At 40.8% G+C, this 25,175-nt stretch overlaps 1 protein-coding gene across 2 annotated transcripts in view; it reads right to left on the bottom strand.

Annotated features, from left to right (window-relative positions):
• The window catches only part of PPARGC1A (PPARG coactivator 1 alpha), a 304,530-nt gene extending 279,750 nt beyond the window's left edge, over window positions 1-24,780 (bottom strand). For both annotated transcript variants that reach the window (XM_060082970.1, XM_060083008.1), the window contains exon 1: window positions 24,712-24,780. In XM_060082970.1, the coding sequence (XP_059938953.1) occupies window positions 24,712-24,780 (69 nt within the window). The remainder of the gene's footprint in view (window positions 1-24,711) is intronic.
• Between the last annotated feature and the right edge of the window lie 395 nt (window positions 24,781-25,175).

Below are 25,175 nucleotides of genomic sequence, written 5' to 3'. Positions count from 1 at the left end.
ACTCTCTGAGAGGCCTGAACAGAATGGCTCCTGAAAGGATGTGTGTGTGTGTGTGTGTGTGTGTGTGTGTGTGTTCACTCACCTATGTTTACAGACAGGCCCTGGGCCCTCGTGGGGGTCTGACACTCTGCTAGGCATAGGGCATGTGGTGCTGGGGAAGAAAACCTCTGTCTTACCCTTCAGTAAGCCACAGTTAAATGAGGTAAAAAGACTAATAGGGCTTCCCTGGTGGCGCAGTGGTTGAGAGTCCGCCTACCAATGCAGGGGACACAAGTTCGTGTCCCGGTCCGGGAAGATCCCACATGCCGCGGAGCGGCTGGGCCCGTGAGCCATGGCCACTGAGCCTGCGCGTCCGGAGCCTGTGCTCCGCAATGGGAGAGGCCCCAGAAGTGAGAGGCCCGCATACCAAAAAAAAAAGACTAATAAAGAGGGGACTGCACTGCCATTTGCAGCAACCTGGATGACCTAGAGATGATCATATTAAGTGAAGTAAGCCAGACAGAGGAGGACAAACACCATATATCACTTCTATGTGGAATCTAAAAAAATGATACAAAGGAACTTATTTACAAACAGAAATAGACTCACAGACATAGAAAACAAACTGTGGTTACCAAAGGGGAAAGGCAGGGAGAGATAAATTAGGGATTGGGCATAAACAGATACACACTACTATATATAAAAGATAAACAACATGGACCTACTGTATAGCACAGGTAACTATAGTCAATATCCTGTAATAACCTATAATGGAAAAGAATCTGAAAAAGAATATATATATACATATATATTTACACATAACTGCATCATTTTGCTGTACATCTGAAACACTGTAAATCAAGTATACTTCAATAATATATATATATATATATAGAACAATAAGAAAAGTTCAAAAAAAGAGGGGATTGCAGTACAAAGTGATAAATGCTGGGGAAGGAATGACTATGGTTCTTATGGACATGTGACTCAGGTTTTAAGAAAGGAGGAGGGAAGACACAGTACACGCCTTCTGGAAGAGGTGACTGACAAAGCTAAGTTAACAGAAGGTGGGAAGATTGTTCCAGTCAGAGGGAACGGGATGTGCAAAAGTCCAGAGGTGTGAGAGAACCCTCTTTTACTTAGCCCTTCACTTTTTCACCCATCCTTCACAGAGCATCTGCTATACACTAGGTGCTACCCTAGGCAGTCGGGTCACAGTGGGGGGTGACCAACAGGGCCCTGCCTTCAAGCGGCTTCGGGGAATTGCGAATTAATTCTGTGCGACTGGCGCGCAGTGTGTGGGAGGGGCGGGGGAGGGGAGGATGAGGGCTGAGAGCAGAAGCTGGGGCAGTATGCATGGCTTAATCCGTGTCACATTTAGGATGTGGATGTTATACCCAATGCCACTGTGTCTGTGTATATGTGCACATATGCATGTGTATTGTGGGATGAGTGTGGTACCAGAACAGGACACACACACCTGGCCTGAACTGAAGTCAAAGGGAAAGGTACGTAGTCACAGCCTTAAGTGAGCAGTGCATCCTACCCTGAAGGGGACACTAGTACTGTCCCCTACACACCCAACTTTCTCTCACACCACTCAGTACCCCCAATCCTCTGCTTCATCACAGCACTCTCCTCACGGCCCTTCAGGTACCATCACGGTACCTCATCCTGCGCTCCAGCCTTCTCCCATGCTGGACCCACCAGGACCACCTTCTACAACGGGGCTGGAGTGAAATGAGAAGCACAGAGGTAGAGTCAGACCTGCGTTCTGACCTCAGCCCTGCTCCTGGGCAAGGTGCTTGGTGGTGATAGTCATAACTGTACCTGGGGTCTATTGAGCATTTAATACATGCCAGGCACTTGCCATGCATTAACTCCACTAACCCATTCAAACTTCACAGTAATGCTACCTAGGTCGGTACTTTTAAGACCTCCATTGTACAAAAAGGAAAACTAAGGCAAAGAAAGGTTCAGTGTCTTGCCTGTGGTCACACAGCTAGTAAAATGGTAGTGCCTAGAGCCAATCCCAGGAACTTCGGCTCCAGAGTGTATACTTTTAACCACGCTAGACTACCTCTCTTGGGTGCCTTGATTTCCTCAACTTCAAGGTGGATCTAGTAATACTGATGTTCAGTGGGGATTAAATGAGTAACTTCAGTGCCCAGCACAGCACACACTCAATGCCCAGCACAGCACACACTCAATGCCCAGTGCAGTACACACTCAAAAAATATTGATTTCCTCTGTCTATTTCAATCCTCCTTGTTTCCAGAGGCCAGGTCAAATCTGTGCTTTTTCATGAAGTCTTTCCCAGACATTGAGTCTATATTGACCTGCTCTTTCTTTGAAATCTCCTTCAGCTTAGCATGTCTGCCACTAATGTTGGCACTGGTCATACTGTTATGTATTGTTATTGAATTATTTCAAGATTTCTTGGTTTTTCCAACATCGTACATTTCTTGGGTCAGTAATCAGGTCTTATCTTCCCCAAGGAGCCTGGGCATTGCTAAGTGCATGGGTTTTCAGAGTGGGCTGGCAGAATAAAGAATAAGTAAATACTACAGGCATCCACATGTGGAATAAATACTCGTTGGAAAAGAAATCAAGTAATTTATAAATTAGTTGAGATAAGGGTTTTTGTACAGATCTCCATCCATCCTACAGATTCCAAGGCACTTAAATTTCAAGTTATGTTCTAATCGTTTATTTAAATTCTCTTGCTTCCTTAAGTATCTATTTTCTTCTACTGTCCAAAGGCAAAAATCCCCAGGTCAACACAGGGGAAGAGGGGCTAATTGCTCAACAAATTTGAATGTGGGTATTCATTTTTCACTCTCTAAAGCATGAGATGCCCTCCTACATTCAAGTCAATGACTTTCACTTAGGAGGAAGCAAACACATTAATAAAATACATAAACACTCTCTAATGGCAATAAATCTTAAGAATAATTGACCTCATCTAATCAAAGTTTACAAGTGGCTTTAGATCCCAAGCCTTATAAACTCTAAACTAGAGGCAAGGCTGGGTGGCTGAGCGGAAAGAAAAATGCATCGGGAGTCTAGTTTTTTTTTTTTGTTTTTTTTTTGTTTTTTTTTTGCGGTATGCGGGCCTCTCACTGCTGTGGTCTCTCCCGTTGCGGAGCACAGGCTCCGGACGCACAGGCTCAGCGGCCACGGCTCACGAGCCCAGCCACTCCGTGGCACGTGGGATCCTCCCGGACCAGAGCACGAACCCGCGTCCCCTGCATCAGCAAGCGGGCTCTCAACCACTGCGCCACCAGGGAAGCCCTTCTAGTTTGGTTTTGAGTGGTGGTTCCACAACTTTCTACCTGTGTGACTTCCCTGAGTGCCAGTTTGCCATCTGCATCAGGGTTTGTTTGGTTTTTTTTGCGGTACGCAGGCCTCTCACTGTTGTGGCCTCTCCCATTGCGAAGCACAGGCTCCGGACACGCAGGCTCAGCAGCCATGGCTCACGGGCCCAGCTGCTCCGCGGCACGTGGGATCTTCCCGGACTGGGGCACGAACCCTCGTCCCCTGCATTGGCAGGCAGACCCTCAACCACTGAGCCACCAGGGAAGCCCTGCATCAGGGTTTTAGATGGAAAAAACCTGTCACCTTGAAAGCATGCCACGCATATACGGTATTACAGTCATAAAAAGGGCCAGGAACCAATCCAAAGTGTAGAGATTAGAAATATGAGTCATACTAAGTACAAATGATTGTGAGGGATGTAGCCCGGAACTCTTCACTGAGTGTACTTCTGGGGGTGGTTAGCAATGTAGAACCCCCCCGACACATGGGAGGAAGTCAGAACCCAAATGACGCATGGAAAGGTTTTCCCATGCATATACGCCACACAGAACTATATCCGAATGCAGGATGCACTTCAGAACAACAAACTTTTTCAGAAGTGCTACACCTTAGTCACAATGGCAAACATATTCAGCAAATGGTCTGTACAATGCAGTAAAGAACCTCTTTGTTTTATCTGCTGGAGTGCTTTGTGGATCAGGAAGTGAGATATTAGAGTGAAAAGATCACACACAGATCTTACTCTGTCTTCTGTCGAGACCACTGGTCTATGGAAAACAAAGCAAAACAGAGAGTACTTAGATTCCAGAAACCACAGAATTCGAGACAGAGAAAAGGGGCAGCTCCTCTCCACTCCTCTACTGGGACAGCAGAATCATTTCTTAAGTGCTAGACCCTAACCCTTTGTTAGCCCAGCCCAGTGTTCCCCAAACTATGATCCATGAGCCAAATCCAGCTGACCGCCTATTCCTGTACAGCTCTGTGACCTGAGAATGGTTTCTATAGTTTTAAATGGTTGAAAACAATATGAAGAAAAGAAGACTGTGTGACATATGAAAATTACATGAAATTCAAATTACTGTGACAATAAATAAAGTTTGATTGGCCCATAGCCATGCTCACTTGTCTACATCTTGTCTGTAGCCACTTTTGTGCTACAACAGCAGAGTCGAATAATGGCAACAGAAACTTTATGGCTGGCAAAGCCCAAAATGTTTACTCTCTGGTTCTTTATAGAATAGTTTTGCCAACTACTCATCTAGGCCAATTATGTTTTCTTTCAGTTGGTGAAACTAACCTATCTAGCCTGGCTGCTACCTGATCAAACTCTTTCTGACCTTAAGACTGGATTTCAAATGTGTCAGCCTCTGTTCAAGATAGTTCCTAGGGGCTTCCCTGGTGGCGCAGTGGTTGGGGGTCCGCCTGCCGATGCCGGGGACACAGGTTCGTGTCCCGGTCCAGGAGGATCCCACATGCTGCAGAGCGGCTGGGCCCGTGAGCCATGTCCGCTGAGTCTGCGCGTCCGGAGCCTGTGCTCCACGACGGGAGAGGCCACAACGGTGAGAGGCCCGTGTTCCACAAAAAAAAAAAAAAAAAAAAAAAAAAAAAAAGATAGTTCCTAGAACTCCAGAACACTTTCTTGACTCTTGCCTCTAATTTACCATCACCACTTCCATATATATAGATAGACCCCCATGAACACATGGACCCCAAATTCTAGTTTCTATTTCCCCACTCTGATTTCCTCTGTCTATTACACTGTCTTCCATAATTCCTGAACCATCAATACTCTGTTTCTCATCAAATGACAAACTGAAGGAACCATCAGGTATGGAAAGATGTTACTGGAACTTAATATTAACATTAGAAAGTTCCTACCAGTTATGCTTTCTAACATTACATAGTTCCCTGTATCAATAATGCTTTATTTTTCCTGTTCCAAATTGCCTGTTTCTTTCTTTTTTTTCTTGCCAAACTGGGTCGATTTTACAGGTACATTATAATTTCATAGGTATGTTATAATTTGCACTAGTCTCTAAATGACAAATGCATCACTCCTATTGCATTCACGTTAACTAGCATTTTAAAATAGTCTTAACTATCTAAAGAAGAGACCTAGTTTATCACAGCACTACTCAGGATGTACCTGAATTGTATCAAAACGCATCCTGAGAAGCAGTGTAGTAATGGGGAAAGGGCATCAGATCCAAGTTTTCGTTCACAGAGTGCCATAAACTAAATGTTTGACCTTGGACTAGTCACAGACAAGTCACTCTTTAGACTTGGTTGTCTTCATTTACAAGTGAATTACTTCAGATCCTGAGGAGCTTTCCCATTCTCACATTCCCTAATTCCAGGACAAAAACTCACGCATAGATTCTAATTTGTCATTTAGCGTCACAAAAGAATTTGAAATATTAAATAGCAGTTTGAATCAGAGTATTTAAGTTTTTGTTTTGTTCCGTTTTGTTAGGGCCTGAGAAGCAGGACGGGGTAACCCACTAAGGAACAGGGCTCAAAGTGAAGAGAGGTAGGTCAATTGTTTCTCATGACAAGTCCTTTTGAAACATTTGATTTTTTAAAGAAAATATAATCTCATATTATAAAAAAATATATAAATTTTTTAAAAAAATTTTAATGAAACCTAGAAGAGACTTTAGATTACTTGTAATCCACATCTTGATGGATGGGGCTAGACGTACTACTGAATTTTAGACATGCATGTGGATTTTACACACATTTCCCAAGGGTCACTGAGAGGACCAAGTGGGGCTAAATGACCCTAACGTCCCTTCCAATACCAGATTCTATACTTCGACCTCCCCTCAATGCTCTCATTGTCTCTCTGAACAATTCTCATTTCATGAGCATGCTCCTCCCTGGGAACTAGGCAGGTGGAAAGTTTCAGCTTTTAAACTTGATTTATGTGTGAGTCCTCCTAGAGCAACAACAAAAAAATTAATGAGATTAAAATAAAAATACTTTACTGCTTCAAAACCTCAAAAAAAAATCATTTAAAACAGGTCTTGTATGAGATTTATCCCTTGAGGCTAAAATAAAGCATTAGAGTTTTTTGTTAAGAGAAACATTTCCTCAAATTGAAAGAAAACAGAGCTGTAATGGAAATATGAATGCAGGCTTTGCAGTTGCAACCATCTAATATAACATTAGAATTCTGCATTTGTGAATTGCTCTAATTTTATGTACATATATTTTTCAACAGGAATAGCATTTCTTTAGCTTTATAGATTTTTTTCACTTATTTAATTGGTGATATAATTACTTGCTCTTATAAATCTGAAAATTGGGAATTCAAACACACACAAACAAAGAAAAGCTTGATTCTTAATGGCTTACCCATTTTCCCCAGTGCATTGTCATCCCCTCAGCGGGAATCTACAGGCCCTGTGCACCCAATGATCAAAGATTTCTAAGTTACCCTTCCTGAAATGCACATACAAACTTCTCCAGGCAACCTCAAGCAGCCTCAGTATTTTGAACCACGATTGTCTGAAAGGTCTCTGGTATTTTAAAGGACTGAGGGTGACTCAGACTTGCTCAGAGGTGCTACAGCAATTCAATGACTCCTAGAAAGGCCCATTGGTGCCAGGGAGACAAAACCAGGTGGAAACGTTGGCACAATGCAACTGCATGGGGATTGCTGGCCAAGAGAGACTTGCTAAAGGAAAGTCACTGTGCGGAAGTTGCTTGAAGCACTCGGAGTCACAGTGACTAACTTGCATTGAGTCACAAATTAAGTCTAACTGGAGTTACACTAAAGAGATGCATCAACAAGCGCTCCCAGGATAGCTTGGAGGTCTAGATGTCTTAAAATGCTCCCTGATGTCTTCCTTCATTTACTACAGCAAGGTGATCCAGAAAAGTTTTAGTTTTTCTAAGAGACAGCCTGCAGAGCATTCTGACTACTGGTGAACTTTATCCATAATAAACATGGAGAGGTATGTGTGTGTATGTTTATGTGTGAGGGAAGTGGCTGGAATGTTCATAAGAGTCAAGAGGAGAAACATGAAGGACAGTGGGGAGTTTATGTTCATAAGCCTTGTTCTTATTTCTGCTTTTCCTTCTCTTGAACCCTGGACCTCCCCAAACCTCACCCCTATTCCTGCAAATCCAAACTTCAAACAGCTGAAACCAATCTCAGATGAAAAGAGCCACATGCCCTGAGCACCTTGTATGTGCAGGCCCTTTGGGGGTGGTAGTGAGATGATGACGACAATGATGATGGTGTTATTTTCTTGTTTAATCCTCATGGCAGCCCTATGAGGCAGCTACTGTTATTATCATCATTTTACAGATGGTGAAACACAGAAATTAGCACAAAGAGGTTAGGAAATTGTCAAGTTCTCACAGTTTTTAAGAGGTAGAACCAGGATTTGGACCATTTAATGCTACTGACCAGCATTAAACTTGACCTCTCCCCTTTACAGGCAAGCATGAGGAACTGCTGGTCAACCGCGGGTCTCAATCTGTGGAATGTGAGCCTGTTGGGGTGGAGGAGAGAGGACAGAGAAGAGCTGTGATGTCTTTGGACCCCTTGTCGGCTCCTGGTGGGTATCCAGCCCCCCTACCCAAAGGCAGACGTGGACACAGCACTCAGCCTGGATGACCAGATCCTCCTCCTCACCCAGGTAGAGGGTCTCATAAAAGCAAGTCATCACCAAAAGGAAAAGGGGATTGGTCCAGCAAACACTGGGAAGGGAGGACCCCAACAAATAGGGTTTCCAGTAACTGTAAAATACCTAGAAAAGGAAGGGGGAAGGAAAATGATAGTCTTGGGGGCCAGAGAGACCTGAGAAGTCACTACCTACCACTACCTATGTGGGCTTGGGTACCCTCCAGAGAATCAACATCCCCATCCTTCAGCTTCCTCATCTGAGAATGGGAATCATTATATAATTATACATCTGTAGGTTTGACATGAGAATTAAACATAAACTACCACACACATGAGCATCGTTCCACATACATCAGCATCGTTTTACCTAAGTTGCCTTCCCCTGATTTCCTAATTACTTCCTTCTCCATAGAAGTCATTTCTCCCACATGCTCCTTTGCCTACCTTTACGTGCCCTAATCTTTCTACTGTAAAATCAGCCTTGCTCTTTCACTACTTCATAGAATTCTCTGAAATTTTGGATAAAGTACTCTCCCTGTGATAACTCCCACTGACTGAAAACATTTGTCCAGTGCAGTGAGATGCAAATAATTGGATGCTTTGGTCCGTAAGCGTCTGCCCGACCAAGTGTTTCCTATATCCCTAACTCTGCACAGAGATATGTTTATATTTTTTGAACCACAAGCATAAACAGAGGACAATGAATGAAAGATCCCACCTTCCCTAAGTGGCAGAGTGTGTTTTCCCTAAAGCAGAGGGATGGAAAATCCTCCTGATACCCCTCACAGATTCCAGCTTTTTTGCTCCAGAGATACCTAGGGTGCCCTAAGCATCCCCTCTCTTCCCTTCAAGCCCCAGATGCCAATGGCAGTCTCAGGTGAGAGAGACAAATGCCTCATTTCCCTAGAGGTGAAGACAAATATTTTCCCTGCTTCAGAGTCCTTCAGGTTTGTATGAGCCCATCTCCACCTCATATATCAGAAAATAGGGCTTGTCATCAAATAATACATCATGTTTTGAAAATACTTTGTACCACAACTGGTGTGTTTCTTAAGAACAAGAAATTGCCACATGGGCTTCACACTGTAGACCAAGCAACCTAGTGGTCCATTTTGCTTCCTTGTGAAAATGTGTGATCGGCAGTGGTCTCCACCAGGGCTAAGCTCTAAAGATAGGTATCAAGGCTAAGCATCTCCCTTTTGCTTAGCAACTTCTTGAAACTATCATCCATGAAATTTTCAAATAATTCTCAAGCCCACTTTCATATTCAGAGATGTCCTATGGAGAATCAGGCTGAATTACTGAGGGAAATAACAAACCTGTAATATATTATTACTACCAGTTCTGCTCCAGTTGTCAAATAACCACTACCAAAGGTCAGACCTTTTTCTAACCCATGCCAGTGGTTGGTGAAGGCAGGAGACCTAACACTGGTACCATAACACTTTGACTAGATTCCCTACAAATCTCCCTGTTCCTCCTATATTTTTATGTCATAGTTCCCAACAACCATGTAATGTAATATTAACATTATAAATATGTTTAAAAGGTACAATATTTGTAGTGATTTCTGGGATCAACTTCTCCCCCTGCTCCCCACCCCACAACTATGCTTCTGCTGTTACTACAATCATTAACATATCAAAGGTCTTCTGTGACCTGGGCACTGTGTTCATCCCTCTACATTCATAACCTGATTTAATCTTATGAAGTGGCTGCTATTTTTATTCCCATTTTACAGATGAGAAAACCAAAGCTTGGATAGATGAACTAGCTTGCCTAAGATCAGACAGCTAATCAACGGAAAAGGTAGCCCTCAAACCCAGACCCAGAGTAACAACAAAGGCAGCCCATTCAAATCACAATTTATATATAAATTCTGCCTAATCTTAGAAAATAATTTCCTTAACAGCACAATTACCGCATCTCAGAGTGAAACTCATGTAAAATACGTGATAAAAATCACTGGTTACCTATTTTAATTCAATACAAGTTTATGGAGAGAGGAAGTTCTATTGAGTCAGCCAACTTGGAGGTATGGGAAGAGCTAGAGAAAGGCAGATGATGTATTTTGATAGACCCTTCTGCCACAGTCAGGACCAAGACTAGACAGATAGCTAAGTTCTAGTTCTGGCTCTACCAGGAGCTTGCTGCAAAACCTTGAACAAATCATCCAACCCTTAGGCTCATTTCCTTGTTTGTAAATTATAACAGTCCCTCTAACCAGGTTGTTGCATCAGATATTATCTACTGACTTCTAAATATGGAAGCGGAGGATTAGGTCTTACACCACCCCTACTGACACATACACTTCCTCTACTCTCACCCTCTCAGTATAGTTATGTCATAGTGTTTTGAAAAATAAATTATATTCATGTTATGTTACGTTATTAAAAACTGTTTTGTTCACTGCTGAGCTATGTAGTGTCTCATAATTAAATTTTCTTTCTTACATACTTTTTTGTTTTCCCTGGAGTTAATAGTTGTCTGCATTTTTTATTTCCCTTTTCTTTTTTTCACTCAGTGACAAACTCTTTGTCAGAGCTGAAAAAAACTTCTCAATATGTTCACTTCAGACAGATGTTCCATTCCATTTTTTTCCAGAAGGCATCCCTCCAGGAGTCCTTAATCCTCTTGCTCTGATCTGGACTGGCTTCTCTTCAGGCATTCAGCACAGCTGACATCCTAGAGCTCCCTTCTGCCATCATCCCAGGAATATCCTTTGCCTCTCTTATTTCCTGGATCCCATATCTTCTTCCTTCTTGATTCACTCTCGTTTTTAATGGCGCACATCCTTTAGTAGCTTTCTGAGACATTTGTAAAGATCTTGCAATCTGAAAATATCTTATTTGAACAACTTTACATTCATTATCTTATTTAATCCTATGAGATGCTTCCAATTTTATTCCCATAGCAGTGAGAGGCAGTAGCAGGATATTGACTTCTAGGTTGAAAATCAGTTAAGATTTTGAATATAATACTCGTCTCTTCTAGCTTCGAGTGGTAATTTTCAATGTTATTCTCAGTCTGCTGTATGTGGCCTGTTTGTTTTTTTTTCTGGAATCATTTAGTATATTTTATTTATTCCAAATGTTCTGAAATTTTTCAGTGATATGTCTGTGTGTGTGTGTGTGTGTGTGTGTGTGTGTGTGTGTATTTCATTTGTTATGCTGGCATTAAGTAAATGGACCCTTACATTTGTAAACTCATGTCTTTCGGTTCAAAAGAATTATCTTATATTATTTATTTAACAGTGGCAGTCCCTCCATTTTATCTGGTATCATTTTCTGGATCTCCTCTGGATTTTAGACTTCCTAAGTTGTTCATCAAATTTTCTTGGTTTTTTTTTTTCTTTTGTATTTTCCTTCTCTTTGTCTTTTTTTACCTAATTTGTCAGAGATTTTTTTCAAACGTGTTTTCCAACTCTTCTATTAAGTTTAATTTCTGCATTCATATTTTTATTTCCAAGAGCTCATTCTGGTATTCTGAATGTTCCTTCCTATAGTGGCCTGTTCTTATAACTTGAATGAAATATATTCTCTTACCTCTCAAAATAAATTTAAGATTGTTTAAAATGTTTTCCTCTGGCCTGCATAGCCTCCATTTGTTCCAATTATTTCTGTTTGTTTGTTTCTGTTTTAGTCTGTCTCTTTCATATTAGAATGCCTTCCAGTAATATCTGGTCATTCAAGAGTAAAACATCCAAGGCTGACTGGAGGTTCCAGGAGTGTGGAAAGGAGTTATAGGTGGTGGGCTTTCCCGCAGTATGGCATGGAGGAGAGTTATCTTTTCACAGCAGCATTTTTTATTGGACTGGTCAGTTTCCCCAGAAAGGATCCCTTCACTTTCCTCTCCAGCAGAGAATGAAACAAGGCACCAACACTTTGTAAGAGAAGAGAGAACTGGGGTCTCACTGTTCAGTAGGCAGACTTTCACTTGAAACCTTCTTATTTTCATATTGCTTGTTACCTGTCCCACCACGGTGCCTGATTGTCCTCAAAACTCAGATCGTTTCTCAACTCTGTTAGGATATGAACTATTTGTTTTCTGCCTTCATAAAGTGGAGAAGAGATCTGGTCTCTTTGCTCTTTCTGGATACCTTCAGCCTGTTCACCTATTTTCCATTCTACTTCTCACCCTCATCTTCTAAGATACTTAGCACATCCAATTCCTGAGCATTTCCAAAATTTGGCAATGCCAAACAGCCTGCTGTTTGCTGATTTCTCCCCCTGAAAGCTAAAATTTCACTATTATTTTAATGCCGTGCCAAGTCAGTTACTAGTTGTTTATTCTCTTTCAAGCCTTCAGACTCCAGTAGACAGTTCTTCACCAATGTCATCTCCTCTTTCATTCTCTTTGTCTTTCATTGTTTAAACCTTTTTTATGTCTTTATTGTCTTTTGCTGGGTTTCAGTTACCATATTTAATCCAAAGTATATTGTCCATGGTTTTCACTTAATATTCTATCAAAAGCATTCTCTCCCTACAGTAAATATGGAAAACACAATTTCTGATGGCAGTATCGTAGTGTGTTTGACCAGCAACCTAGAACTGGAAATTTACAATGGGCCAAACTTTTATTATTATAAACAACATCAAAATAAACATCCTTTTACATGAAGTTTTATCTTTGTCACTGATAACTTCCTTAAGATCTATTTCTAGAATCACATTCAGTCAAGTTTTTAAATAATTTTAAGCTATTGATACATATTATATAGTTGATTTCTAGAAAGGTGGCAATATTTCACACTCTCCCCCAAAAGGCAGAGGTAGTAGTTACATGGGATTCATTCCACCATCACCAACATCATCACCAACATAATTGTTTCTCAAAATCTTTACCAGTTGTGTCTCACTGTTGTTTTAATTTGAATTCCTCTACTGACAAGTATGATTACAATTTTTTCATGTATTGATTGGTAACATTTATCTCTTGTTAGTTGTTCTTGGATCAAACTCATTTTTTTTCAAGTGGAATATTAGGTTATTTCTTATTTATAATCTCTTAATTTGTTAAAGATACCAAGTCATTTAGACTAGACTTGTCAAAATATTTTTCCATTTTATTATTTGTTGGGTTTTTGTTTATTACATTTCTGACATAGAGAATTTTTAAATTTTTACATAATCAAAATTATCACTCTCTTTCTTTAAGCCTAGAAAGCCTTATCATTTCAGAATCGGATAAATATTACCCTATATTTTCTCCTTTCATTTGTATTTTTTACATTTTACTCTTTCTCCCTGGAATTTAATATGTAGTTGTTTCTCCTATTATTAGTTAACCAGGTGGCTCAACACCATTTATTGCATAATTGTCAGCTCTTCAACTAATATGTAATCTAGCCTTGACCACATCCACCTCCTAAAACTCTTTTTTTTACTAGAGTCTGTTTCTGGTCTACTTCAACCCCATTTGTCTGTTGATTCTTACTCCAGAGCATCCTGTTTTAATTACCATAATTTTACAGTACATTACAATATCTACTAGAGAAAAACCTGCTTTACTGCTCTTGTTTTGAAATATTTTTTAGCTCTTTCATTCTATTTACTCTTCAAGATTACTTGAAGATTACATTCTATTTACTCTTTAGATTACTTGGTCAAGTTTCCAGAAAACAACAGCAGCAAAATGATTTCGACTAGAATTACATTGAAAATGTATATTCATTTGAGAGGAGCTAACATGTTGACAGTATTCATTCCTCCTTTCTAAGAAAATGACTCCTTTCCCATTTATCCAAGTCTCCTTTTATGTCTCCTGCTAAAATTTTACTGTTTTCTTCATACAGAATTACTCAATGAGTTTATTTTTAGATAGTTTATATTTTAGTGCTATTTTGAATGATTTTAATCTTCATATTTTCTAACTGGTTATCACTACTACACCAGAAAGCTATTAATTTTTGTAAATTTGTTTTCTGTTGAATCAACTAACTCTCATTTTTTAAAATAATTTTCCAGTTTTTCTAAATATCTTTCCTTTCCCATATAGACAATAATTTTAGCTGATAACATACTTTTTTGTCTCTTTTTTCTATGTCTTACTTCTGTCCCATATATGAGTAAATTGGCATAAATGGGATTGTGAACAGCATTGTCATAATCCTGGTCTTAATGGAAACACCATGCTAGCCACTTTGCCAAAGGATTTAGGTATGTTATTTCCTTTAATTTTCATAATCATTTCAGAGTAAAGTTACTATTGTAATCTCATTTTAAAGGTAGCAAAACTGAGGCTTTAAAGCAGAAATATATCCAAAGTTATCCAACTAGTCAATGGCAAAGCAGAATTCAATTTTACACTGGTTTGACTTCAGAGCTTATGTTTGTCTATAACTAATATTATATTCCAGAATTTCAAGTATGAGTTGGTGATAGGAGTTTTTATGGATGACTAGGAGATTTTTAAAAAATTTTTTGATTGAAAAAGGAGATGGGAGAGAGAAGAGTGGATTGATTTTAGGCAGATGAAACATAGACATAAAAAGTACAATAACAGTGCAAGAAAAGAGCAACATAAGATGTTTCTCCACAGTTCCTCAAGTTACGTGTGAACACCAAAACCAATTACTAACAAAAATAGTATATTTCAAACACCACTGAATCTAAGAGTTCATTATTATTCCCACAAAAATAACAAAAGCTGTACTGTGTAACCTCCTGACCATTTCAGTTTTCAAAAATTTCTAAAGAAAACATTTAGTTTCATTAGTTCAGATGTTTGCTTCGCTGAAATTTTGATTCATCCAAAAGGTGGGATTGAGGTGATCCATGCTATTTAAGTCACATCTTGGCAAGGAGCTAAGTTGCAGGAGATGGTGTGTCTCCTTCTCCAATGTGAAAAAAAAAAAGGCATCTAGCAATGTTCAAAATAAAGTCTTTAGAATGTGACACAAAATTATGTATCTCTGCAGCATATCCCCAGATAGTGGTAACTGTGTAATAGCCCTCCTGGACTCCCACCACTGCGAGAAGCCCACGCCTGAAGCCTGAGGAGCAGCATGGAGAAACGAACATCTTGCTTTCTCACCAGACATTTTCATTGTTGGGTTGGGGAGGGGAACTCTTCCTCAGAAATGATTACATAAAAGTTTTTAGCTTTAAACGTCACCCTTTTTTAGGAAGGGGACAATTGATTGAGGTTAACTAAGTATTAATTTAATAATTTTTTACAAGCTTCTGGAAAGCTTACCCTTGGCCAGTAAAGAGAGAGGTAGCTGGATCTGAGCACACAAGCGCAGGACTGTACTTCGACTCAGGCTCTAGTCCTGGTTCTGCTGGGCAAGGCTCTTAAACCTGTCAGCCCTCAGTTTATACATTTGACGATTGGTTATAATAACACGGTTGCCATTTCCTTCATAGGGCTTCTATGAGATTGAAAAAGGAGTATAAATGGATATGTGCTTTTGAAAACTGAAATACACTTGACATGTATAAGGAAAGATCCAACAGTTTCCAGGACGCGCTCCCTATAGAGCAGTCCTATTTATCGCTCACCCGAACTCCTCTGAAAAAGACAAACGGTCATCAACAGTAATGGAGTTCTGCAGAGAGCCAGCCCGTTTCCATTTCGATTCAAAGCCCTGGAGGCAGCAAACTTTCAATCCAGGCACTACCCCAGAGTCTCCAGTAAATTTGTCTGTTTCCCCAATATATGTGGTGAACATTTGACCAGAAGCATCAGGCTATGTCTGATCAGATTAGCCTATCAGGCGGAGATAATTACCATTTAAAGGCTAAAGGAGAAATGACCTATTTTACCCGGACTTTGTGAGAGGCGCTAGGGAGAGATGCTGCGTGATCCCAGGACTGCTTGGTAACTTAGCTTTGGTCACCACGTGGCTCCGTCTTCCCCTCAGTCCCTTTGGCCAGTCATTTCTTTATACACTGTACAGTGGCTCCGTGTACTGGGGATTGAACTTAAATTGAGCTTGAGACAGGGGCCATGGAGTGATTGAGGAGTGAATTAGATAGAAAATTGCAGCTTTTGCACCCTAAGTGAGAATCACTGCATTCAACCAGCTGGTACAAATTGAGTATTTCTCACTTCTTTCGACATTTTTTCAACAGGGGAACTTGATGTAAAACATGTTTGTCTCTTTAGAGTCCAGAGCTGCTTTTCCCCCCTCAGCCTTCTTTTAAGATCTGCCCTTTACAGCTCGAATGTTCTGTAGCCAACGTCAGCGTGGATTGTGACCTATGTAAGCCAATGCTCAAGAAAGAGTTCGAGAAGGGAAGAGTCTAAGACATAAAGTCAATGTTCATTGGGCCCCCATCAGAATAATCAGCCGTGAATGTGGCACACAGGAGCACAGGAAGCCGAATGTAAAAGGCAAAGACACCACAGGGAGAATTTGTTTCTTGAATTGGTTTTTTGGGTTTTACACAAAACTACTCCCTTCTCAAGAGGTGCTCGAAATTGAGTCATATTTGAAAAGTGTAAAATCCCTGGATGCATTTATTAGCATGTGTTCATTCATGCATAAGCACAATTGGTTGTCCTTGAACAGGCAGATGAGGGCACTGGTTATACACAGCGAACTTGATTTCAACACACATGACTTAAGCCTGCCCCGTGCCTGGTACTATGCTAGGCCCTGAGAGAAATAGGAAAATGAATAAGATTCAGATTCTGGCCTCTAGGGATTGATACATAACTCTGATCCAAGACAATGCAAGAAAACTCCTAGAAGAGAGACATCAAATGCTGTGGCAGCCGCCCTAACACATCTACAGCTTTTTAAAATAAAGCCCCATGAGCATGGATTAGGCTAAGGATATGGAAAATGCCTCATCAAGGCCTCCTGCTCCATTCACAACCTGAAGCTACCTAGATGAAAGAGCCTCTCCCAGCATCACTGCCCATCATGCCCCCTGACACAACAAGCCACCCTCCATCTTTCAAACATGTGCCAAATGTCTACGCTTCTAATTCTTTGTTCACAAGCCTCCCTCTGACCAGAGTGCCTTTTCACCCTCTTTACCACCTAGAAAGCCCTTACTCTTCCCCTAAGATCCAACTCAGTCATCTGTAGGGTGAAAATGAACAAGGAGGTGTCATCCCAAGGTCTCTCCCAGCCTTTTATGTCAACGATATGTGAATTTAAGACGTGCGTCCAACAGTCCACCTTCCTTGAACCATGAAGCCATTCCTGATGCCCTGGGGCATGATTCCTCTTGCACCTCCGAACCTGCATCCCACATGCTCAAACTGCTACCAGAGCATCGAACACACTGAACTGTCATTAACTATTTATTAGTTCATCCTTCCAAGTAGAGTGGGTTCAACTAGAGGGCAGGATCTCCATCTTATTTCATTTTTATTTTCTTTAACAAGGAGTTACATGACCATAACTATGCGTCAACCACTATTTTTAAGTGCATTACATGTATTTATCCATTTAATCCTCACAACAAACCAATGAGATAGATTATTGATACTATCGCTATCTCATTTGGCCCATGAAGGACGTGAGACATAGAGTTTAAGTAACATGCTCAAGGTCACACAGCTGGTAAGTAGTGATCCATGATACGAGCCTGGCTCTTAGTGATACCTCATGCTGTTTTTACTTATCTTTGTACCCTCAGGACTTTGCCCAGAGGTCTAGTATTTAGAACGTGGAGCTCAATAAATGTGCAGCAGCTGATTAAATAAATGAGCAGATGACCGCTACAGGTTAGCCCTGGCTAGATCCTCTTGAAAAGTTCTAGACTATAGAAGCTAAAGGTAATTAGTGTATATATATATACACTAATATGTATAAAATGGATAACTAATATGAACCTGCTGTATATAAAAAAAAAAAAGAAGCTAAAGGTAATGAGCGGATTTGGAGAAGCTTCACAGAAACTCAAGAAGATGGAAATGAAGAATTATACCTAAGGATTTAAGTTGCTTAGCCTTGAGAAGCAAAAGCTGAAGGCTGCTTTCATAATGATCTTCAAGGCCAGGAAGGCTGATTCCTGAGGACAGTGACTGAGCTGTTTTTCTCCACCTCCAGGGAGGATGAAGGAGCAGGTATTGTCCTCAGCTGCAATGGGAGCGGTTTAAATCCACCGCAATGAAGAATTCCCTTAGCTTAAGAATCATTTGTTAGACCTAGGGATGAGTTATGGACAGAAGCTATAGAAGGTCATCTATCTTCAGCATTTTGGACTTGCTTCTGCTCAGAGTGAGGAACACAGAGGGTGAAAACAAACAATGACATGTCATCTCAAGGTCTCTTTGAGTCATAAATCGATGACATTTGAATCTAAGAAATATGTCACTTTACCTTCCTGGACCAAATGAATGAATGAATGAATGAGTTCCAAATAATTTAAAAGGCAACAAAAAATTATAACCAGCCGAAAAAGAGGTCTTCTCAAACATACTACTGTGCCAGAAATGTAACAATAGAAGAAAAACAGAACTTGTTTTCTGAGAAACCTAAACTCTTACAGTTTCTACATTCAAACCATTTCTTGCTAGGTCCATCATACTCCTGACATAAAGTTAGAACTGGTCAGTCTATATCCTCGGGTACTGCTTTTACCCTATCATCACAATTTGCTCATTTGATAGATGACATTAGTATCTTGAAGCAGATTTCTCTAAATATCACGTAAACTCAAAATACGAACCACTATTCCATCGATACCAATGTAAGGTGTATCCAACATAAAGAAATGAATCCTTTCCTGAGAGGAGGAAACAACCTCACACATACTTTTTTCCCTTCCTACATGGAAACTGAAACACAAAATTGCAATGGAATTGGAAGGGAAGGTAGAGAGTAACACGAAACTATTTTTGTATTTGGTATTATTTCAAAGATACAATTCTACTTTATTTTCTATTATTAGAGATAAAAATCTTACATTCTGTCTAATGCTTTACATTAGACAAATTCTTTTAAACACACATTATTTTACCTGGGAAGTGGGTATTTTGTCTTGTTTACAGAGGAGGAAACATCTCAGAAGAGGGACTTGCCTGAGGTCACACATCTAAGTCCAGTTGCCCTTCCCCAGTCAGGCCCTCTAGTTTCCAGGCCTATCATCTCCCATACATCATGGACTGCTGGGCACTGGACTGGCCTTGCTAGAGGCCTCCTTCACCCTATGCAAGCTCTTTTGGGAGCTATGAAGTTGGCCTGTCCCACCTTGAGAAACTCAGGCCAATAACCTTAGGAGACCCATTGAACCCAGAGACACATACAAGAGACTGTTCTATCTGCCCCGAGTAGAGCATATCCACCACCAGTGAAGCAGCAGAGCCCAGATTCTAACTCAGGGTTTCACTGCTTGCAAATTGCACTCCTTAAAAAACCCAGCTCAAATGTCATCTACTCTGTGAACTCATCCCTGGCCCCTAGCTCCATGCAAATGGACATAATCCTAAGTGCTTTGAAGCTCTGGATCCAGGCTGCTTTGGCCTAGGCTCCATGGACTGGTTAAGTGATCTTAACCTCTCTGAAACTTCCTCACCTACACCATGAGGATACAACTCGTATCTCTCTAACGCTGTGATGGTGAAGATTCTGTGAGTTAATATGACAAATGCTTAAAACAGCTCTTGGCACAAAGTAAGCTCTTGGTAATTGTTCAATATTCTTGATATTATTACCTTCTCTGGGTTTTCTGAGCCCTCACGAGGTTTTGTTTATCTTTCTGGTATAAAACACTATATTATTCATATTTCTTATAACTCTCCTCCACTATTTTGTTAGTTATTACCCAGCCCATCATGAGCCGAGAGACCACCTTCTTCTCTGGCAATCTCTTTTCAGGTGATGTCCCTGATATCCACTTAGCCATCCTGAAGAGTCATTGGACTCTCCACACCCTCATTCCCTGCATCAATCGGTCACCAAATCCAGAGGCCCCTGTCCTCTAGATTTTTCTGAATCTACCCCTCCATCTCCATCTTATTTCCACAGTCCTGCCAGCCCTCATTTAAAGTGGAGAAGCAGCTCCTTAACTGGGTTTCTGCCCTCTAGTCTTGTTACAGTCTAATTTATCTTCCACACTGAAGCCAGAAGGATGTCTTTACAAAATGGTGATCCCTATCTTATGGCTCTGTTTAAAGCCCATCGATGGCTCTCCACTGCTGTTTGAAGCTGTTTGGTCTAACCATGCAGGGACTGTCTCCTTCCTGCCCCTTCAGACTCATCTGCATCACTCCTGCCTCACCCTGAAAGGCTGGCACCAGAAGACAACTGGCTCCTCCTGCCTCTGATACGTTCTTTATTTTGGCCTAAACACTCTTCCGAGTTCTTTGTCTGGCTTAAGTCCTTCTCTTTGTTTAATTAGCACCAGTATCACCCCCTCCGTGGAACCCCTTAGACGGATCAGAGGCCACTCCTCAGTGCTTCCGTGATACACTGAGCGTTTTGTGGCTATTCTATAATCATGATGACCTGCTGTGCTCTCCCCACCATGACCTCAAGTTCAAGGGCAATGTCTCCTGTCACTGTCTCACTCACATAAGTATGGATGTGCTTTGCACACAGTACCTATTCAAAAAAATGCTAAATGGCTGATCTCATTAAATAGGTAATAGATCCAGATGACACATATAGTGCACACTATGGGGCACTAAACAGTACTTAGTTGAAGGGTTCTTCTAAGGGCTTTTCATGAATTGACTCATTTAATCCTCACACAACCTTAGAACGTAGCTGGGATAATTATCTCTATCTTATAGGTGAGGAAACTGAAGCACAGAGAGGTTAGAAATGTTACCAGTGTGACATAGTTAGAAATTGATGACACCAAGGTTAGAACCCAGAAGTCTGACTCTAGATCCCATGTTCTTAACCCTGGTGCCATTGTTCCTGTCAGATATGGGTAGCATGATAAATAAAGATATCTAAACAGACACAGATAACATATTCTAGTTCCAATTCTACAGGTGGGAAAGTTTTGACATTGGAATTTCATGGAGAAGCAATCCAGGAAAACGGAAGAAAGCTAAACAGGGAGATTACCATCTTTGCTACTCACTAACCAGCAGTAGAACTCAGCGCAGTCAGCCTTGCTCAGCCTTGGTTCTTCAAGTGTCAAATCAGGGCTTTGGGGCAACATTACACCTTAGCTTTTTTCCAGATCAAATTTGCAATTCCCTTCAGTTAGGCAAACATCATCAGGGTTAAGTGTGTGTCAGGCTCAGTGCTAAGGGCAGAGACACAGAGTCAAACGAGATGTGTCTCTGCCCTTGAGGAATGTGTCTTCTTGTGGGGGAGATGGACACAGGCAGACAACATTGACAGAGGAGTTCACAATGGCCACACCACTATTACATTGGTTATTTTCAAGGGAACCACCCCAAGATAAAACATTACCCAGAAATTAGCCATTTGCCCCTCCATAATGTCTTTCAACTGACCATTGCCCAGAGCAATGAAGCACTGGTATCTCCTCCCATCCTCTCTCCAATGCCCCACTCAAGCATAATCACCTCGGTCTACAAGTGAAGAAGCAAAGTTGCTGCCTTAAGTAAGTTTGCTAGTAGCCTGATGGTTACCTGGTGGCTGAAGCCCCTGCCATCTTGGTTCCCAGCTTCTCCCAGAGCTGAAGTGGGCCATGGGCAACAGGAGCATTAACCCAGACACAGCTACTCTTGGTTTTCCAGTACAGGTTATAAGCTTAAAAGGATTTTTAGATTTACAGTTGATTCTAGAAATTGCATCTAGCTCATTTTCAACTCCATGGGTAAGCTGGTTCATTTAAGGCAAACAGCATCCAATTAAAATACATTCTGGAGAAATGAGTGAGCAAGGCATTTTTGCCCAACTCTTAATTTATTTACCAAAAAAAAAAAAAAAAAAAAAAACTATCAGGATTTCTCAAGGACCGAATCCCATCACATCATTGTGAGATGAGATAGTTAAAGTATGTATGATCAAAATGTAATTTGAATATACAATCTGAGAGGCAGCCTTGTATAAGAGTACAGGATTTGGGGCCCGTCTGAGTGGGCTCACATCTCTTTTCATCATCTCAGTAGGTATGTAACCTTGAGCATGTTCCTCAGTTTCCTTGAGCTGAGCCTCAGTTTCCCCATCTGTATAAGATGAATAAATAATATCTGTCAGAGTACTTGTAAGAATTAGAAATGCAGCTTAGTGTCTGGTAGATAGTAAGGGTTAAAAAATCAACTATTAAAAAACATTTTATTAAAGTCTTAATAATTCAGAGATTGATTATTCCATTGGAAGATCGTCACGCTTTTTCCCTTTCTTTCTCTTTCTTCCTGCCTGCCCACGTCACAGCTGCTCATAAGCTATTATTCCATGAGATAAAAAATGAGATAAAATTCAATTCATATGGTACAGCAAAGTGGGAAGAGCACAGGCACTGGAGTCAAATAGGACTGGACCTGAATACTGGATGGCTTTGGACAGGTTAGGTCTTAATTTCTTCATCTGTAAAAGGGGGTAATCATATGTACCTTCTAGGCTTCTTAGGAATGTTGGAGTGTGTGTGTGTGGACAAAATATTTAAACTAGGAACATGAAATCCAAATGTTTCTGTGAGAAATCATGTGTCCTATCAACAGTAGCGTCCCATATACCTTTAGATTAGTCATTTCCCAAAAGGCAGATAATGAAAATGCTCTCTCTGCTCCTTGCCTCCAAAGATGCAACCCTGTTCAACACACACATACACACACACACACACACACACACACACACACCTGGCACTGTGATTGGTAAATAGTAGTTAGTTAGGTAAAGAAGTATGGAATCAGTTTCTACAAGAAATGTAGTACTAAAGTTAAATTAAAGTTTCAGTATCAATCATAGTTTGTTTTTAAATTGTCCCCAACTCCATCACTACCATGGAGGGTCAAAAGAAGTCACTCTCACGACAAAGGTCTTACATCTAATGCCATCAGATTTTATTGCCTCCTTTAGGGGCAGTTTAAGTATCAGCTGAAGAGGGGTGACTCCGTGCATGTGGGGACCCAGCATGGCAACACAGATGGCTGGCTGTACAGTGTGGGCAGCAGGCAGGCCTCACTGGGGGTAGAGCGCCAGAAGCAGAGTAGCAGGGGCTGACACACCGTGATACACAATGCCACGCATGGCCAAGAGTCAGGGAGGGTCAAATGGGAGCCTGGGACGTCCTTCCCATAACCGTGACCTCCAGGAGCTACAGGGAGAGCTTCGGTTACCATAATGGAAATGGCAAGGGTCAACTTGAACACAATCACATCGTTGGAGGCAAGGAGCGGAGAGAACATTTTCATTATCTGCCTGTTGGGAAATGACTAAGCTAAAGGTTCATGGGACGCTACCATTGATAGGACACATCCTTTTTACAGAAACATTTGGATTTCATGTTCCTAGTTTAAATATTTTGTCCACAGAGATCTCTGAGTCATCTCCTCACATGCTTCCTTCCTTCATCCTCCTTTGAAATGAAGACTATATATAAGATGCCAACTCTCTAAAGGAAAACACATAAACAAAAGACAAAAATCCAAAAGTCACATCAATATACCATAAAATATCTGGATATTTGTTTAGAACCCCTGGGGACCTACCACATGACATTCTCAAAGTAGCATGCAGAGATTTATTTGTATGCCTTCCTGCTTCCTAAATAACTCTCCCACTCAAAGTGGAAGGACTCCAATTTCATGACAGGCTGGAGGAGGTTTTTTTCTGAAGCTCCTTACTTAACATCACATGGCTTAGAACAGAACATACCTGTCAATATCAGTATTACATTTCACTGACATTTCAATAGCAAAGGAGACTCTTATGAAAAGTTTCCCTCCTTTTATAAAAACAGACAATTATTTTTAAAAATTGATGTTGAAAATCAACTCATCCTGAATCACCATTTTTGTAGGAAACTGTCTGCTATAGACAAAATGGAAAATCACAGTTGCACTTTATCCAACACCACCCATAAGAAATGCTTCATGCACGGAAGTGTTCTTTTTCCATAAGGAGAAGCATTAGAAAAAAAAAAAAAAAAAAAACCAAACCTCTGGCATCACTCTTCAATATTGTTGTCTAATTAAATGGCAATGGAGTGGATGCATAAAAATATGCATTAGAGGTGTGTAATGTGTAATGTGAAGAAGAGTAATCAAAGCCATTCAACAGGATTTAGGAAGGGATTTCAGTTGGCAGCTTATGAGACAGGAGCATATAATTTTGCTAATTTGAAATAGGTATTGTAACGTATAAACATTATTGCTTTGCATATTTTAATGAAAACTGCCTCTACACCAAAATGAATCCTTTAGCTTGAACTTTCTGCATACCACAGAGCTTCTACCTATTATGAGTTCAGCATAAATAAGAAAGGCACGCAAGCCACATTAAAAGAATGGTCACCTCATTAAAATAGGTTAAAACCAAGCCCCTTATTCCAAGCTACTATAACACTATAAAGTAAGTTTGGTAACAGGTGTTGTATTAAATTTTTATGTTGCAATGAACTTGTACTCACACAAACCAAATCTTCATGCTTCCTTTGATATACACCTGCAACTTGTTAATTCAAGGGGCTTTATTAAGAAAGTATAAATTTAGCAACATCTATAGATTTGTAAAACTCTATTAGCTTGCTCAAGAATCTAGAGGAAATTCATTTGGAATCTTATCTGCATGGTTTACAAAGAAATGAAAACTAATGATGACTTTTCCCAAATGGATGTGTCTGCAGATAACGCGTTTGTGCAAACAGACTGATGTGAATTACCCAGACTTGGGCTAAAAGAGTTTAGAGAGAGCTCTGGGTCCGTCTGGGGCTGAGGACATCACTTACCTGCCAGCTCGCTTCTCGCTGAAGTCCTTTTTTCCAGTCTTCTTCCAGCCTGGGGGAGGTCTCATCCATTGCTGATGCTGCTTGCACAAACTGGATTCGCCAGTGGCTGTTACTCTTTCGTTGCAAGCCTTTACCAAAGCGGCAGCGAGGGCAGTTGAGGGGCAGACTGTCATGGAGAAAATGCCATGCCAGAGGATGAGGGATCAGGCAGGAAGAAGCCACGCAGGAACAAATTTGGGATACACGGGGCTACCCTGACAGCTGCCAAATGGCCAGGCAGGAGGCCAGCTCAGCCATTGAGCATCCAGAGATTAGGAACAACCAAGCTCCAGGGCCAGTGGACAATGGGTCATTCTTATGTTTCTGGCATAGAGGTCAGAGGAGGGAGGTGTGAAGGCATGCTCTATGACCTAGAAATATGCATATCTATGTGTGCACCTGTCTTTTCCTCATCCCCAAACACA

Source organism: Mesoplodon densirostris, chromosome 1, assembly GCF_025265405.1.
Source record: "Mesoplodon densirostris isolate mMesDen1 chromosome 1, mMesDen1 primary haplotype, whole genome shotgun sequence".
Lineage (NCBI taxonomy): Eukaryota > Metazoa > Chordata > Mammalia > Artiodactyla > Ziphiidae > Mesoplodon > Mesoplodon densirostris.
The sequence above is the reverse complement of the archived record's forward strand: the minus strand, read 5'-3'. Positions and strand labels throughout refer to the sequence as shown.